At 71.2% G+C, this 14,067-nt stretch overlaps 3 protein-coding genes across 5 annotated transcripts in view; 2 read left to right on the top strand and 1 right to left on the bottom strand.

Moving 5' to 3' along the window:
* Positions 1–870, top strand: part of CORO7 (coronin 7) — a 38,512-nt gene extending 37,642 nt beyond the window's left edge. For all 3 annotated transcript variants that reach the window (XM_040590994.1, XM_040590995.1, XM_040590996.1), the window contains 4 exons: positions 67–202; positions 308–399; positions 492–578; positions 661–870. In XM_040590994.1, the coding sequence (XP_040446928.1) occupies positions 67–202; positions 308–399; positions 492–578; positions 661–666 (321 nt within the window). In that variant the 3' untranslated portion in view covers positions 667–870. The remainder of the gene's footprint in view (positions 1–66; positions 203–307; positions 400–491; positions 579–660) is intronic.
* A 187-nt stretch (positions 871–1,057) lies between these two features.
* PAM16 (presequence translocase associated motor 16) lies at positions 1,058–3,674 on the top strand. Its single transcript, XM_040591000.1, has 6 exons — positions 1,058–1,167; positions 1,500–1,584; positions 2,157–2,296; positions 2,727–2,792; positions 2,933–3,063; positions 3,302–3,674. The coding sequence occupies exons 1-5, from the start codon at positions 1,165–1,167 to the stop codon at positions 3,017–3,019; spliced, it is 381 nt and encodes a 126-aa protein (XP_040446934.1). The 5' UTR covers positions 1,058–1,164; the 3' UTR covers positions 3,020–3,063; positions 3,302–3,674.
* Positions 3,519–12,448, bottom strand: GLIS2 (GLIS family zinc finger 2). The gene is made up of 6 exons (XM_040590999.1): positions 12,173–12,448; positions 7,622–7,997; positions 7,166–7,342; positions 6,398–6,531; positions 6,015–6,133; positions 3,519–5,892 (listed from the first exon to the last, which is right to left on the bottom strand). The coding sequence occupies exons 2-6, from the start codon at positions 7,979–7,981 to the stop codon at positions 5,105–5,107; spliced, it is 1,578 nt and encodes a 525-aa protein (XP_040446933.1). The 5' UTR covers positions 7,982–7,997; positions 12,173–12,448; the 3' UTR covers positions 3,519–5,104.
* Between the last annotated feature and the right edge of the window lie 1,619 nt (positions 12,449–14,067).

The following is a 14,067-nucleotide window of genomic DNA, read 5'->3' as shown; positions in this document are numbered from 1 at the left end:
CAGCCATGTTTTGGAGGGAGGGATAGGAAGCAGGGGACCCCTCCTCAGTGGCCCTTGCCCCTGCAGAAGGAGTATTTCCAGGATGATATCTACCCACCGACCCGTGTCTGGTGGGAGCCGGCCCTCAGCAGCAGCGCCTGGCTGGCAGGGCAGGACGGGCAGCAGCGCCATGCCAGCCTGCGGCCGGCCGACATGATGCCAGGTGGGTGCAGGGGCACAGGGTAAGGACCCCAGGCCCACGAAGATGGGTGTGTGGGTCAGCTGTGGGGCAAAGCCCTCCTGCCCTATGGCAACACCGCTCTCCCAGTGAGTGAGGCACCAAAAGAGGCTCCGGCGCGGAAGTTCGTCCCTGCGTCCGTGTACCTGGAGGAGAAGTCTGACGAGCAGAAGAAGGAGGAGGTGGGTGCTGGGGCACCCCGGGGCCACCCTGCTGGGAGCCTGGGCCGGGGGAAATGCCCCCGGCCCCACGGCACTGCCCTGCCTCCCTGCAGCTCCTGAGTGCCATGGTGGCCCGGCTGGGCAACCGGGATGACCCACTGCCCCAGGACTCCTTCGAGGGGGTGGACGAGGATGAGTGGGTAGGTGTGGGGGGGGACACGACACACATGACCTCTGGGGTCACTCCGTCCATGCCCCTCACCTGCACCGGGCTTCTCACAGGACTAGGCCGGGCCTCCGCACCCGCCCGGGCTCGGCGGGGAGGATGAAGAGGAGGAGGAGGAGCAGGAGCAGGAGCAGGAGCAGCAGCCGCAGGGCCGACCCAGCTGAGGGGAGGCGCAGCAAGGCCTAGGCCCAGGCGCTGCACCAGGCCAGGCAGCAGCCCCGGGCCCGACGCGGGCAGGCCCCGCTATTAAAGCCGCTGCACCAGCAGCCGTGTCCTGCCGTGATTGCGGGCCGGTGCCGGGGACACGTACACGGGACCGGGAGGGGACGGCAACAGGCCGCGAGCCGGGCCTCGCCCGCCGCGCGGATGCGGCCGCCCATTGCGCAGGCGCAGCGCCGGGCCCGCCGGGCCCTCCCGCTCGGCGCGGCCGCCAGGGGGCGCGGTGCCCGCCGAGGGAGGGCCGGTGTGGCCGCTCTGCGCCGCCGCCGCCGTCTCGGTGGCCGCCGCGACCTTCGCTCTCTGACCCCGTGACCGCGGGGGGCGGAAGCGGCGGCAGGGACATGGTGAGAGGGGACGGGGGAGGCGGCGGCGCCGGGACGAGGCCCGAGGGTGGAGGGACAGGGCTCGGGGAGGGGCCTGGGGCCCGGGGCGGGGCGAGGACGCCGGTTCTGTGGGTACAGGGCCTGGGGAGGGGGGACCGGGCCGGGGCTGCGCCGAGCCACGGCGTGACAGCACCGGGGAGGGGCAGGGCCGGGCCCCGGGGGACAGGGGACGAGGAGGGGGGACCGGGCCGGGGCTGCGCAGAGCCCGAGGGGAGGTGACAGGGCTTTGCCAGGGCTGGGGGCAGGGCCCGGGGCGGCTGTGACAGCGGGGTGACAGCAGGGTGTCCCCGCAGGCCAAGTACCTGGCGCAGATCATTCTGGTGGGGGCCCAGGTGGTCGGACGGGCCTTCATGCGGGCGCTGCGCCAGGAGTTCGCAGGTAGGAGCCGCGCTGCCGGCCCTGGCACGGGGATGCCACTCCGCGTGCAGAGTGTCCCCTGCCTTCCCCGGGCACCCCACCGCTCCCGGCCCCGGGGCTATGCCTGGAGGGGGCCCTTGCCTGGCTCGTCGCAGGGTGACGGTCAGCACCCATGTCCTGGTGCCAGCCTAGTGGCATTTCAGCTCGTCCCAGGCTCCTAGCAGCTGGGCCCAGGCACTGGTATGGAGCCGGCACCACTGCCTGGCTCCAGGACATCCCAGCAGCCCCAAAGCGCGCAGCGGGATGGTCCTCTTGGACATGGTAGCCCCAGCCCTGCCTGCGAACAGCAGAGCTCGCTGTGGGCACTGACAGCAGACAGGTGCCCCCCCGAGTTCCTGCCACCTCCCCAGCACTGGGGACCTCTGCAGGTGACCCCCGTGGGCTGGAAGCAACGTGAGGAGGGCAGAGGAGTGAAACTGGGATCTGAGCACCTCAGAGCTCACGGGCTTTGATGCCTGGCCCCTGCCCAAGGCCTGGGGGTCCCCGGGGGGTGCAGCGCTGCGGGGACTCACACCCTCGGTGTCTCCGGGCAGCGAGCCGAGCAGCAGCAGACGCGCGAGGGCGCTCGGAGAGGCCCCAGTCCGCTGCCGCCTCCAGGATCATTGGCATCAGCCTCCAGGAAGCTCAGCAGATCCTCAATGTCTCAAACCTCAACCCAGAGGAGATCCAGAAGGTAGAGGGTCCTTCGGAGCTGGGAAGGGATGGTGCTGGCAGGGTCCTGCCCTCCCCACAGCTGCTGCCTGGCATGGGGGTGACAACTGGTCCCTGCAGGAAGTGTGGGCGCTGTCCTGGGCCCAGTTAATCCCAGTTTGAGGTTTCCTTACCCTCGCTGGAGAAGCAGGCTGGCAGCCTGCGGGCATTAGCGGCTTGCCAGGCATGGCCCCTGCATTTGCCTGGCAGTGCTGCTCAAGGAAGGGGATGTGGTCTCCCCAGAGATGCCTGACCAGAAGTGTGGGGACCCACTGGGGGGTTGGGCAGAGCCAGTCATGTCCCCAAGGTCATGCTTGTCACGTCCAGCACCACCGCAAAGAGTGGGAGGCCACCGGGGTTCAGGCCAGGGAGGGTGGAGGAGGTAAATCTGATGGGGAGCTTCTCTTTGGCAGAACTACGACCACTTGTTCAAGGTGAATGACAAGTCAGTGGGCGGCTCCTTCTACCTGCAGTCGAAGGTGAGAAAGCACTGGCCCCCAGCCCCTTCCCCTGCCTGGGATTTGGAGGAGGCAGAGCCTGAGTGTCACCTTGGGCAAGGGTGGGAGGGGTGGGGGCAGCCCCATCCCTCCGCGTCACCCGGTCCCTCCGTGTCCCTCAGGTGGTGAGAGCCAAGGAGCGACTGGATGAGGAGCTCCGCATCCAGGCCAAGGACGAGAAGGAGAAGGGGTGGAAGGCTGAGACGTGACTCCTGCCACCCCGCACCCCATGTCCCTCACCCTTAACTTATAGGTAGCCAATAAATGCCATGTCCCCCAGCACCTGGCCTGGTTGCTCTGTGCTCTGGGGAGAGGGGACTTGCCCGCCTCTGCCCACTGCTCCAGTGGGGATCAGCCCCTGTGAGGGGCTGGAGTTTGCTCTGGGGAGGAGGAGGGAGGCAGCTGGGGAAGAAGGGGTGTCCCCAAGGCACCGAGGGCTGCCAGGGCTCAAATGGCACGCGGGGAGGCTGCAGAAGCTATTTTCTTGGCAGGTTCAGATGCTCTTGGCCTCTGGCTCTGTACCACGGGAGTGCCGTTACCCTTCTCCCACCACGGCAGGCAGCCGGAACAGCTGCTGGGTCGGGCTGAGGGGCTGTGGGGGGACACTGCGGCTGCCCCCACCCGCGGCTTGGCCTGCAGACCCTGGCAGGGCTTCACTGGCACTGAGGCTGCGTGACTGGGAGGGCGGGGACCCACCATGACGTTTGGTAGAGCTGGCCATGCCCCCAAGGTCGCACCCATCATCTCCAGCACCCCTCTGTCCCCACCATGGGCTCCTCGCCACCACTGCCAGTCGCGGACTGAAACAGGAACTTACTTCAACTTCACTTTATTGTTTTCTTAATAAACTTCCTCTCCCCTGGACGAATATAGTGTTATAGTCGTTAGCTTATCTCTTACTTCTGCAGTCCTTAAACGCTATGCTAACAGCGATGGAGCCCAACAGGAGGAAAATAAAAACAACCCAGAAACTACGATAGAAAGGCACTTCGAGACCGTTAAAATACTGATGTCCTGGAATGTGCAACAACAAACCAACAAAGGAGCGAGGAGACGTACACTGGCCGGGGCGGCCTGGTCGATGACCCGCGGCCATGCCGGGGCTGTGGCAGCGCCGGGCAGCCGCTGCGCCCCAGCCCGAGGAGGGTGAGGGCAGGGAGACCTGCTCCCCGCAGGGCACGCGCAGCTGGGGGCTCCTTCCAGCGGGGGGGGAGAAGGACCGGGGAGGGCCCCACTGCCCTGGTTTGGAGAAAGCCATGGGCTGGGGGTCCTGCTCGGCAGCAGGAGGTACACGGGGACCCTCCCTGCACGTGCTGGGAGAGGTGCTGAGCATGCTGCCCACTCCTGGCATGGCAGCAGCATCCTGCCTGCCCCAACGCTGCCCTGTGGCCTGGGGGGGGCTCACCTGGAAACATCCCTTCGGCATGTCCGGAGGAGCAGGTGCCCTGCCAGCTGGTGCCAACGCGCCACCGGCAGCAGCTCCGCTGGTGCCTGGAGTCCTGCCCGCACTGCCCGCTGCCCGCATGCGCTCGCGGTACGTGGTTAGGTATGAACGTAGCTAAACAGGGTGGCTCTGCCCCGGCGCGGAGCCGGCACGGCGAGCAGCACACGCGGCCGTGTGCCTTGTCACGGGGAGGGCCGGGGAGGCGGCAGGGGATGAGGGTGGCCGCAGAGCGGGAGGGATGCAGTTGGGCACCGGGCCGGCGTGTGCCCAGCCAGCTGGGCCTGGCACAGAGGTGCAGTGGCCACGGCGCTGCCTGTGGCTGTGCCAGCCAGGCAGGATTGGATGGCACAGCCAGGCACAGCTCAGGGCTGTGGGAGCGGTTGGTCCCCGAGCTGTCACCCCTCTGTCTGCGTGGTGGGAGGCTGGGGGCTGTGGCCCCCCTACACCACCACTGGCGGTGCCAAGGCCTCGGGCAGGGAGACGCCAAGTCAGTGGCAGCAGATGAGCCCAAGCGGGACCCTGGCAGAGCAGGGGGCTGGTCAAGAAATAAATAGCGGCGTATCCAGCTGCCCAGGCCAGGGGGGTGCAGGAGGAACCCCCGCCTTGTACCCCCCCACCTGCCCCAGGGCCACCCCTGGCACGGGGTTGCAGCTGGCTCCGGCCACCGAGGGATTATTGCTTTTCTCAGAAGAGTCTGTTCTTCTTTCGTGATGGTTAAAAGCACGAACGAGGCCCCACCGGGGCTGGGGGGGGGGCTGTGGAGGGGAGGAGGGGGTGAGACCCCCCCCCATCCCTAGGGAGCGGGATCTGCCCGCCGGCCGGTGGCTGGCCGTGGGCATCGTCGGACCCCTCAATTCACGGCGGCGGGTTTGAGCAGCAGGGAGCCGGGGGGGATGAGCACCCAGCCGGGGGGCAGCGCCTCGGGGCTTCCCCCCGCACCGACTCCAGCCGAGAGGTCGAGCACGGCCCCCGGCAGCAGTGCCAGGCTCTCGGGGGGGGCCCGCGGCCGCCCCAGCTCCGTCCTTTCGCCCCTCTCCTTCCGACTCTCCGGCCCCTTGCCCGCCCTGGGCGGCCGCCCCTCAGCCCCGCTGCCCTTCTCCCCCTCGGCCTTGCCCCCGCCGGCCAGCAGCGACATAATGGGCAGCCCCAGCCCCGCTGCGAAGGGCGAGGGCAGCAGCGGGCTCTTGGCCAAGTTCAAGGGGCCGCCGTTGAGCGGCAGGACGGGGCCCGGCGGAGCGGGCAGGGCGCCCGCAGCCCCGCAGCCCAAGGCGCTGAGGTCGAGCGGTGCCGGCACCAAAGGGATGGGCAATGCCGGCAGCCCTGGCGGAGCGAAGAGGGCGGCGGGGTTGGGGATCACGAGCTGCGCCCCGTTAACGTAGGGCACCTCTGCTGAGCCCAGGGGCGTTTTGGGAGGCGGGTGGACCTTGAGCATCTCCGGGTGCTCGGGGGAGACAAAATGGCCATGGGCTTTGATATGCTTGCGGAGGGAGCTGGGGTCGGTGTAGCGCTTGTGGCAGCCCGGCATCTTGCAGGAGTAGGGCTTCTCCACGTAGTGGGTGCGGGTGTGCTTGAAGCGGTCACTGGAGTTGGAGTAACGCTTGTTGCAGCCTTCGTAGGGGCAGATGTAGGGCTTCTCGCCTGCAGGACAGCACATCACCAGGTCTGCCGGAGGGCACAGCCAGCCCTGCTGGGTCCCCTGTGTCCCCCGCCCACCCCAAGCCTCCCTGCTCCCCCAGACAAGCATGGTGGCCTGCGCTGACCTGTGTGAGAGCGGTTGTGGATTTTCAGGTTCTCCAGGCGCGAGAAGCTCTTGTTGCAGGTGGGACAGCGATGTGGCTTCTCGTTGGTGTGTGTCCGGATGTGGATCAGCATCTTGTACCTGCCAGCGTTGGGGGGACATCCCAGGGGAGGGTCAGTCCTGGAGCCCTAGCACATCTCCTTGTCCCCATGCCCTGGCTATGAGGGGGGGGACAGGGACATCCAGCGTGGTCATCCAGGCCCCCAGGACCTTGCAGCCAGAGGGCTGGCTGGATGGATGGATGGATGGAGACCTCCCCCTGCACCGCCCCCAGTGCTGGGCTCCTGTCTCCCCATGGTGATTCAGAGCAGCCCCCTCCCGGTGCCCGGAGCCCCCCCTGCCCACCTGGCGTTGAAGCCCCTGCCGTGGCGGGCGCAGCCCTCCCAGTGGCAGCAGTAGCCCGCGTCCTTCTCAGGTTTGACATGGAAGTCGTTGACGTGGTCCACCAGGTCTTGCAGGAGATCAAAGAACTGGTTGCACTGTGGGCAGGAGGCCGGGGGTGAGGTGACCTGGTGGGGGGGAGCACCAGGGGGGGCCAGGACACCCACCAGGGCCAGCCCCTGCCTCTCACCCCCCCAGCTCCCACCCGTATCCCATGCGCAGCAGCACCAGCATCTGGGGACATGGAAACAGCCCTTTGAATGATGCCCCCCAGCCCCGTGTCACCCCCCAGCATCTCTGCACAGCCCCCAGCTTCCCATCGCCCCCCCTCCAGCCCCAAACTGTCCCTGCTTGTCCCCTCCAGCCTCACACAGCCCCCCCACCAGCCCCATAAAGCTCTGCCATGGCCTTCTAGCCCCACATGCCCCTGCGTGCCCCCATGCCAGCCCTTTATCCCCACCCCCACTCCCATAAAGCATCTGGACGACCCCACCCCTACATCAAATCCCCAGCTCCACATCACCCCCACATTCCACCCCCCCCCAGCCCCAGAGCTCTGCCATGGCCTTCCAACCCTGCATCCCTTCTCCAGCCCCAAAATGCCTCTGTGTGGGACCCCCCACTTCCCCCCCCCCCAACCCTTGCAATGCCCCTGTGCTGTCTCCAAGCCCCCCATCATGATCCCCAGCCCCACAAAACTTCCGCACAGCCCCCCCTGCCCCCCCTGCTGACCTTGGACCAGCGGCAGACAAGCTGCTTGGGCAGAGGCAGCTCGGGGGGAAGGCGCTTCTCCTTGCTGGGGGGCAGGAAGGCGGTGGGGGGCAGATGCAGGGCCCCTCCTGCCCCCAGAGGCAGGAAGAACTGGAAGGAGCTGGGGAGGCCATCGATGTAGCGCAGGGACTGGAAATCCTGGAACAGAGATGGAGGGGAGGGGGTGGTGGGGGATGGATAGAGACCCCAGAACCACCCATAGCTCCCCCTCAGGAACCACCCTGGGGATGCCACTGGGGTCGAGGGGCACAGAGGGGGCCAGACAGGACACTAGCCCCAAAGCGTATGTACACACGGCGGTAGGGGGGCTGCGTCACCGGCAGCACCGGGCACGCTGCCAAGGTCAGGAGCGCTGTCCCAGGCACAGTCCCCATTGCTGGGGACACCTCACAGGGTGGGGGGCACAGCCGTACTTACGTGGGGGGTGAGGGGGCCGGGCAGGTCCCCGCTGCCCTGGCGCTCGGGGGAGAGCGAGGCGCTGCCAGCCGGAGACTCCCCACCAGAGTGGGGCGAGAGGCTGAGGTCCACCACCGGCGCTGTGGAAAATCGCCCGTCCTGTGCCTCCACCAGCCTGGAATGCGCCAGAAGACCAGGGGATGGCGAGGCCGGCATGGCCCGGCGACCCCCCCGGCTCCCCCCTCGGCCATCCCCGGCCGGCGGGGTGTCTGGGCGCTGGGGAGCGCGGGGTCGGAGACCAGGGGGACCCCGCTTCTCCCGGGCCGCTCGCAGCTTGGAGATGCTCAGCTTGAGGTCCAGTGGCTCCTCCAACGAATGCATGGTGCCAGGGCGGGCGCTGCGGGGGACACACAGGGGTCACCGTGGGGACGGGGGGCACTGGTGCCACTTGAAGCATCGCCCCATCCCGGCCCCATGGCGATGCCCATCTCTGCTCTGGGCCGGAGGCCGAGCAGGCGCTGGTGACTGTGGTGCTGGCATGGGGACTGTGCCGTCCCTTCCGACCACCCTGCTGCGGCCCCCTCCTGCAGCGGGCAAAGGGCAGGGCAAGGCACCGGGGGGCCCCCAGCGGCCCCTCGGTGTCCCCATAGCGTCCTCCCTGCGTCGCCAACCCCGGGGCCGGCGCAGCCCCTTGGCCGATGACCAAACCTCGCCAAGGACTGCCAAGTCTCCCGGGCACCGGCGGCCCCGGAGCTGCGGTGTCCCCGTTCTGCACCCCCGGCGTCCATCCGTCCATCCCCACGGGCCTGCCCCAGCCAGGCCTTTCCCAGCGGCAGGGGCGGGCGGTGGCGGCCACCAGCCCGGCAGTGACCCGGGCGGCCGAGCCCGCTGGCCCCAGCCCCGGAGGCGGCAGAGCTTCCTCCCCCGCCGGGGCCCCTTCCCCGCCGGCCAACGCTGCTGCCTGCCGGGGCCGGGCAGGGGCTGCCTGCCACACGGCGCGGCACGGCCTGGCATGGCACGGTGTGGCACGGCATGGCGTGGCATGGCACTGTGTGGCACAGCATGGCACGGCGTGGCATGGCATGGCACTGTGTGGCACAGTGTGGTGCGGCACAGTGCAGCATGGCACAGCGTGGCATGGCACGGCACAGTCAGCAAGGGTGCTGCCTGCAAGCACCCCCCACTTCCCAGGGCATAAAGGGGGACCCTGACCCCCCCTAGTGCCACTGTCCCCAGGGTGACAGCTCCACGGCACCAACCCACCCTGTGTCCCCGCTGATCGCCCCCCACCTCGGCTCAGCGGCCACACGTGCGGCAGCAGCCGAGAACGGGCAGCTCAGCGCAGGAGTGAGCACCCCAGCCTGAGCCACCAGCACCGACCCGGTCCCCTGCCTGTGGGCCGCCCCCGGCCACCCGCATTGCCCAGGGCAGGGTGGGGGCAGCCGAGGGGCCACGCTGGGGGGCACTGCGCACCCAGTACACGTGGCAGTGGGGGCCCCCCCATCCCCACCCCACCCCGGGGGGCCCGGCCCCCGCCCTGCCGGCGGGGCCCCCCTGCGCTGGCGGGGGTCCAGCCCAGCTCAGACGCTGAGGAATGCGGAGGAGCTGCGGGGGGCTGGGGGCCTGGCTGGCGGGGCAGGGGACCCCCCGCCTGCACCCCCCTACGGCATCGGTGCCCCCAGCCTGCCCATGGGGCTGGCCCCCATTGGGGGACCCCTGTCCCAAGTTCCCATGGTGCCCCATAGCAGGCTCCACCGCACTGCAGGGGGGCTATATCCCTAAGCCCCCCCCCCCAGTGGCCATGGGGCCTGCCCCATAGTGGGGGTCCCTCCTCTCCAATGGGGGGGAGGGTCCCCTGGCTGAGCCTCCACCTCCTCCCATAGCTGTGGGGCCTGCCCCATAGCAGGGTCCCATGCCTGTGGCAGAGCCACCCTCCTGTGTGCCCACAGCCATGGGGGCTGCCCCACAGCGGGGTCCCAGCCCACCGGGGGTCCTCACCCTGTACCCACAGCCGGACCTGCCCCACAGGGTGTCCCCACCCAGAGCCCCCCCATGGCTCTGAGGCTCTGGCCACCCGCCACGTGCCCCACAGCCGGGTGGCACAGCTTGAGGACAGAGGGACGGGGGCAGGACCCCACAGCCGGGGGGCTGGGGCGGCTGGGGCGGGACCCCCACCCACGCAAGCAGGACAGCGCTCTGGCAGCCCCCCAAAGGTGGGGGCCACGCAGGGGGCTGGACCAGGCATCGGGGCCGGTTGCCCCAGGGTGGCCCTGTCCCCACATCCCTAGGGTCCTGCGTCCGGGGGGTGGCGGCGCAGGCGGGGGCGCAGGCCGGCCGGGCGGGGCGGTGGGAAGGGGGCCTCCAGCCGCTGACGCCATGGCTCCCGGCGCGGCCGCGGGCGGGCGGGGCAGGCGGCTGCCAAACCACGCGGCCGCCGGGGCTCCTGGGAACCGGCCCCGCTCGGGCGGGGGGGGGCCGCGCCGGGCGGGGGGCGCGGGGACGAGCCCCCACGGTGGCCTGGCTGCCCGCCCCGGCACCTGCGGCCCCCGCGTGGGGCCCCTGCTCCCCCCGCCCCCGGCCTCTCCTGCCCGCGCCAGGCGCTGCCAGCCCGGCTTCCCCTCCGGCCGCCCAGCAAGCCCCCCCCACACCGCACCAGTTCAAACCAGTCCAACGCGGCACTGGACCCAGGGGCTTCCCAGTCCAGGCGGGGGCCACTAGGACAGAGCCTAGGCATTGGGGGACACCCCTCCACCCACCCCCAGCTGAGCTGAGGTCCCCCGAGACCCCCTGGCTACCCAGCACGGCTGGGGGACCCGGGGTGACCCCAGTGCGGCTGGCGGGGTGCCAGGTCTCCGGGCCACCCCGCTGCTGGCATGGCCGCGTTGTCACCCCCCACAGCCCCCACCCCACAGCCCCAGCTGCGGCACAAAACCCACCAGGAATAGCGCGGGAGCTGGGGGGGGCTGCGGGGCATAGACTTCCCGGCAGCACGGTGGGCTTGGCGATGGCAAGGGATGCCAAGGCCAGGCCTGCGCCACCCCAGGGGCGACGGTGACCCCAGGCGCAGTGCCAGCACTGTGGGCAGGCAGAGCTCACCCCCCCCCTCGCCGTGGTGGCACTTGGCAGGGCTGGCAGCGGCATGCTGGCACCGCCGCAAAGGTCGGGCAGCCCTGGGAGCCCCCCCCGCCATGCCGGGGTGGGTGGGTGGGTTGGCAGAACCCAGCCCCACTGCCAGGCTCTGTGCCGCCGCTGCTGCCCCGGTCACCGTGCCCACAGATGGTGGCAGGAGGAGATGGGCCACCGTGGGACCCACTCGCCCACCTTGTCCCACTGTGGGCAGCACTACCACTGCTACCCCTCAGTGGAGCCCAGGGGGCCACATCCTGCTGGTGGTTCTGGCTTGTCACCAACCCCCCAGCACCCACCACCCCATGACACCCAGGCTGGTAACTGTCCCCAGGAGTGGCCGTGGCCCTAGCCCCTGAGCCAAGCTGGTACCGTCGTCCCCCCTTCCTGGGTGCGTGGCGGCTGTGGGGATCCTGGTGGGGGGCTGAGGCCAGCCCGCTCCCCCCGTGGGACAGCCCCACGGCAGGGCCATCAGCAGCACACACCCTGCCACCTCTGCCTGGGGACGCAGCCGGGCCATGCAGGGACAGGAGCCAGGCTGGTCCCCCGTCACCCAGCAGATTGGACCCCGGGGCGCGGCAGCAGCACGGGGCTGGGGGACACACAGGGACCCCGGATTACGGGGACGTGGTAACAGCAGGGTGACACAAAGGTGTGGGGAAGGGGAGGTGGCCACTTGCAGAGGGGTTTCTCCAGGCGGGGCAGGGGATGAGCCCCTGCAGCAGCGCCTGGGGACAAGCTGTGGCAGCCCTTGGCCCCCGCTGCTGGCACCTCAGGGAGGGGGTCACCCCAGCCGAGTCCCCAAGCCCCCTCCGTGCCAGCGCAGCCTGGGCTCTGCCACCCCACGCCTCGGCCCCCCGAGGGCCGGCAGGCCCCCATGACGGGCACCAGGGGGTGAGCAGTGGCCCCCGGCCGAAGCCCCCCCCCCCTTTGCCCTCCCCGCGCGGTGGGGACACACCGGTGGGTCCCCGGGGGTGGCCGCAGCCGGGCAGAGCCACCGAGCACGTCCCGCCGCAGCCCCCGCCCCACGGCCAAGGTCAGGACACCGGCCCCGGGCGCGGGGGAACCGCGGGTGACAGGCACCCCCCTGGCACCCACTGGGCAGTGCTGGGGGTCCTCTTCCCCCACCCACCCCGCGTACCCCCCGGGGAGCCCCTCGCCCCCGCCGCCCCCCCCCTCACTCCCCTCCTGCGCCCCGGGGCTGCAGCGGGGCCACGTCCGTGCGCGCCCCCCCCGCGCTGCCCGCGGCGGGGGGGCTGCAGGTGCCGAGCCAAGGGACCCCCCCCGCACCCCCCGGGCAGGGGCCTCCGCGGGGCGGGGAAGGGGCTTCCCAAGGAGACTGTTGTTCACCCGCCCCCCGCGGTGGCAGCATCCTCATCCTCCTTCTCTCCCCCACCCCGGGCGCGGCGGCGCGACAAAGCGCCGGTCCCCGGTGCGCGATCGTACCTGCGGCGGGGGCTCAGCGCCGGCGGCGGGCGGGGAGCGGGGCGGGGAGCGGGGCTTGGCGGAGCGGGCCCCCCCGCTGCCGGGCCGCCGGGCCGCTCCGCCACATCTGCAGGGGCTGGGGGGCGGGGGCGGCGGCGGCGGGGCTCTGCGCCCCCCCCCTCCCCGGTCCCCCCGGGCGGCGGCGGCGGAGGGCGGCGGCGGGGCGGGGGGCTCTGCCCGCCGTGATTTATGGCCGCCCCGCACCGACCGGCCCGGCCCCGGCTGCGGGCGGGAGCTGGGCGGGGGCCGGGGCCCGGCCCCTCCCCGCCGCGGGGGGCACCGGGGGGCACCGGGGGGAGCCCCGCCCCGTGGGGGGGACGGGACGGGGACGCGCGCGGACACGCGGGGACACCCCCCCCCGCGCGCGCGCTCCCCCCCGCGCAAGGTCACTGGGGCGCTGCGGCAGAGCCGAGGCCCCCCCGGGTGTGTCCCTGTCCCCCCCTCGGGGACGTGGCGGGGCGGGGGGGGGACCCCCGCGGTGGCGGCGCAGGAAGCGGGGGGCGGCGCCCACCAGAGCGCCCCCCCCCGCCCCACACCGGGGACTACGGGTGTCGGGGTACACCGGGGTGGGGGGGATCCCCCTCCCCGCAGGAGCGGTGCCGCCCGCCCGCCCGCCGCGTGACGTCACAGAGCGCGGCTGGCGTCATGCCTGGCGGGGGCCTCCGCATGACGTCACCCCCGGGGGGGTTGTCCCGGGGCGCCGGGGCCGCGGCTCCTTCCGGCGGCAGGATGTGGCGGGGCCGGCCCGGATGCTGCAGCCCTCACCGGGGGGGGATCTCCCTCCCCGGGGCCCGCGGGGGGGCACCGGCCCAGCGGGTGGCCGCGGCACGCCCCCCCCGCGGGTGGTCGGCGGGGGGGGGGGGCGCAGCTGGGGTGTCCCCGCCGCCAGAGGGGGGACACGGGGGGGGCAGCGCTGTCCCACACCGTTGGCCGGGGTTACATCCCCCTGTGGGTTATTTTTTGGGGGGACACCCTCCCCACTGCTGTGTCCCTGACACCCCTCCCACAAAAGGGGGGTGACACGTGTGGGGGGGGCGCGGCACTGTCCCACGCGGTTGGGCGAAGCCACACCCCACCCGTGTGGTTTTTTTTTTTGGGGGGGAGATGCGGCAACTGTGCCCCCAACAGCCCCCCACAAATGGGGGCAGACGCGGGGGGCACCACTGACCCACGCAGGTGGCTGCAATCACACCCCACCCGTGGGTTTATTGGGGAGGGGAGCTGCTGTCCCCCTGGCGGTGCCCCCCTCCTCCCTGGGCTAGTGGCCGCGGGGCCGCTGCCACTTTTCCATCATGTTTTCCCTTTTTTGAGGTTTTTCCCCCCAAAACGGTCGGGGGGGGAGGAGACCCCGCTGTCTCTGCTCCCCCCAAACCTACCAACGGGCTGAGCTGCATCTTGGGGGTGGGGGTGTGTGTGTGAAAGCGGGAGGGGGTTGTGTGTGACTGCGAAGCCCCCCATGGCAGTGGTGGCCCTGGTGGGGATGTGCGGTGACACGGGGGTGGCTCGATGTTCCCCGCCTGGCTTCCCTGCGGGCCACCGGCACCATGTCCCCCCAGATGGGGGCCACGGCTTCCCCCGGGACACCCCCTCCCCTGCACACACAGGCAGGGGGCCGGCAGGGACAGCCACCAGCACAGTTTTGGGGACCCCCCTGGCTTGGCAGCGGGATGGGGCGCTGTGGGGCTGGTGAGGAGGCACAGAGTGGGGGTCCCTGTGCTCCCCCACCCCGCTCCTGGCCCCAGCCAGCCAAGGGTGGCCATAGTGGGGGGAGGGATGGGCAGGGGGCCTGCGGGCAGGGACAGGCGGAACCTGTCCTGCCAGCTCCGAAGGGCTAGGGGCTTGGTGGGGGGGCACCC

Source organism: Falco naumanni, chromosome 4 (assembly GCF_017639655.2).
Source record: "Falco naumanni isolate bFalNau1 chromosome 4, bFalNau1.pat, whole genome shotgun sequence".
Lineage (NCBI taxonomy): Eukaryota > Metazoa > Chordata > Aves > Falconiformes > Falconidae > Falco > Falco naumanni.
Note: the sequence above shows the minus strand (reverse complement) of the source record. Positions and strands in the feature narration are given on the sequence as shown.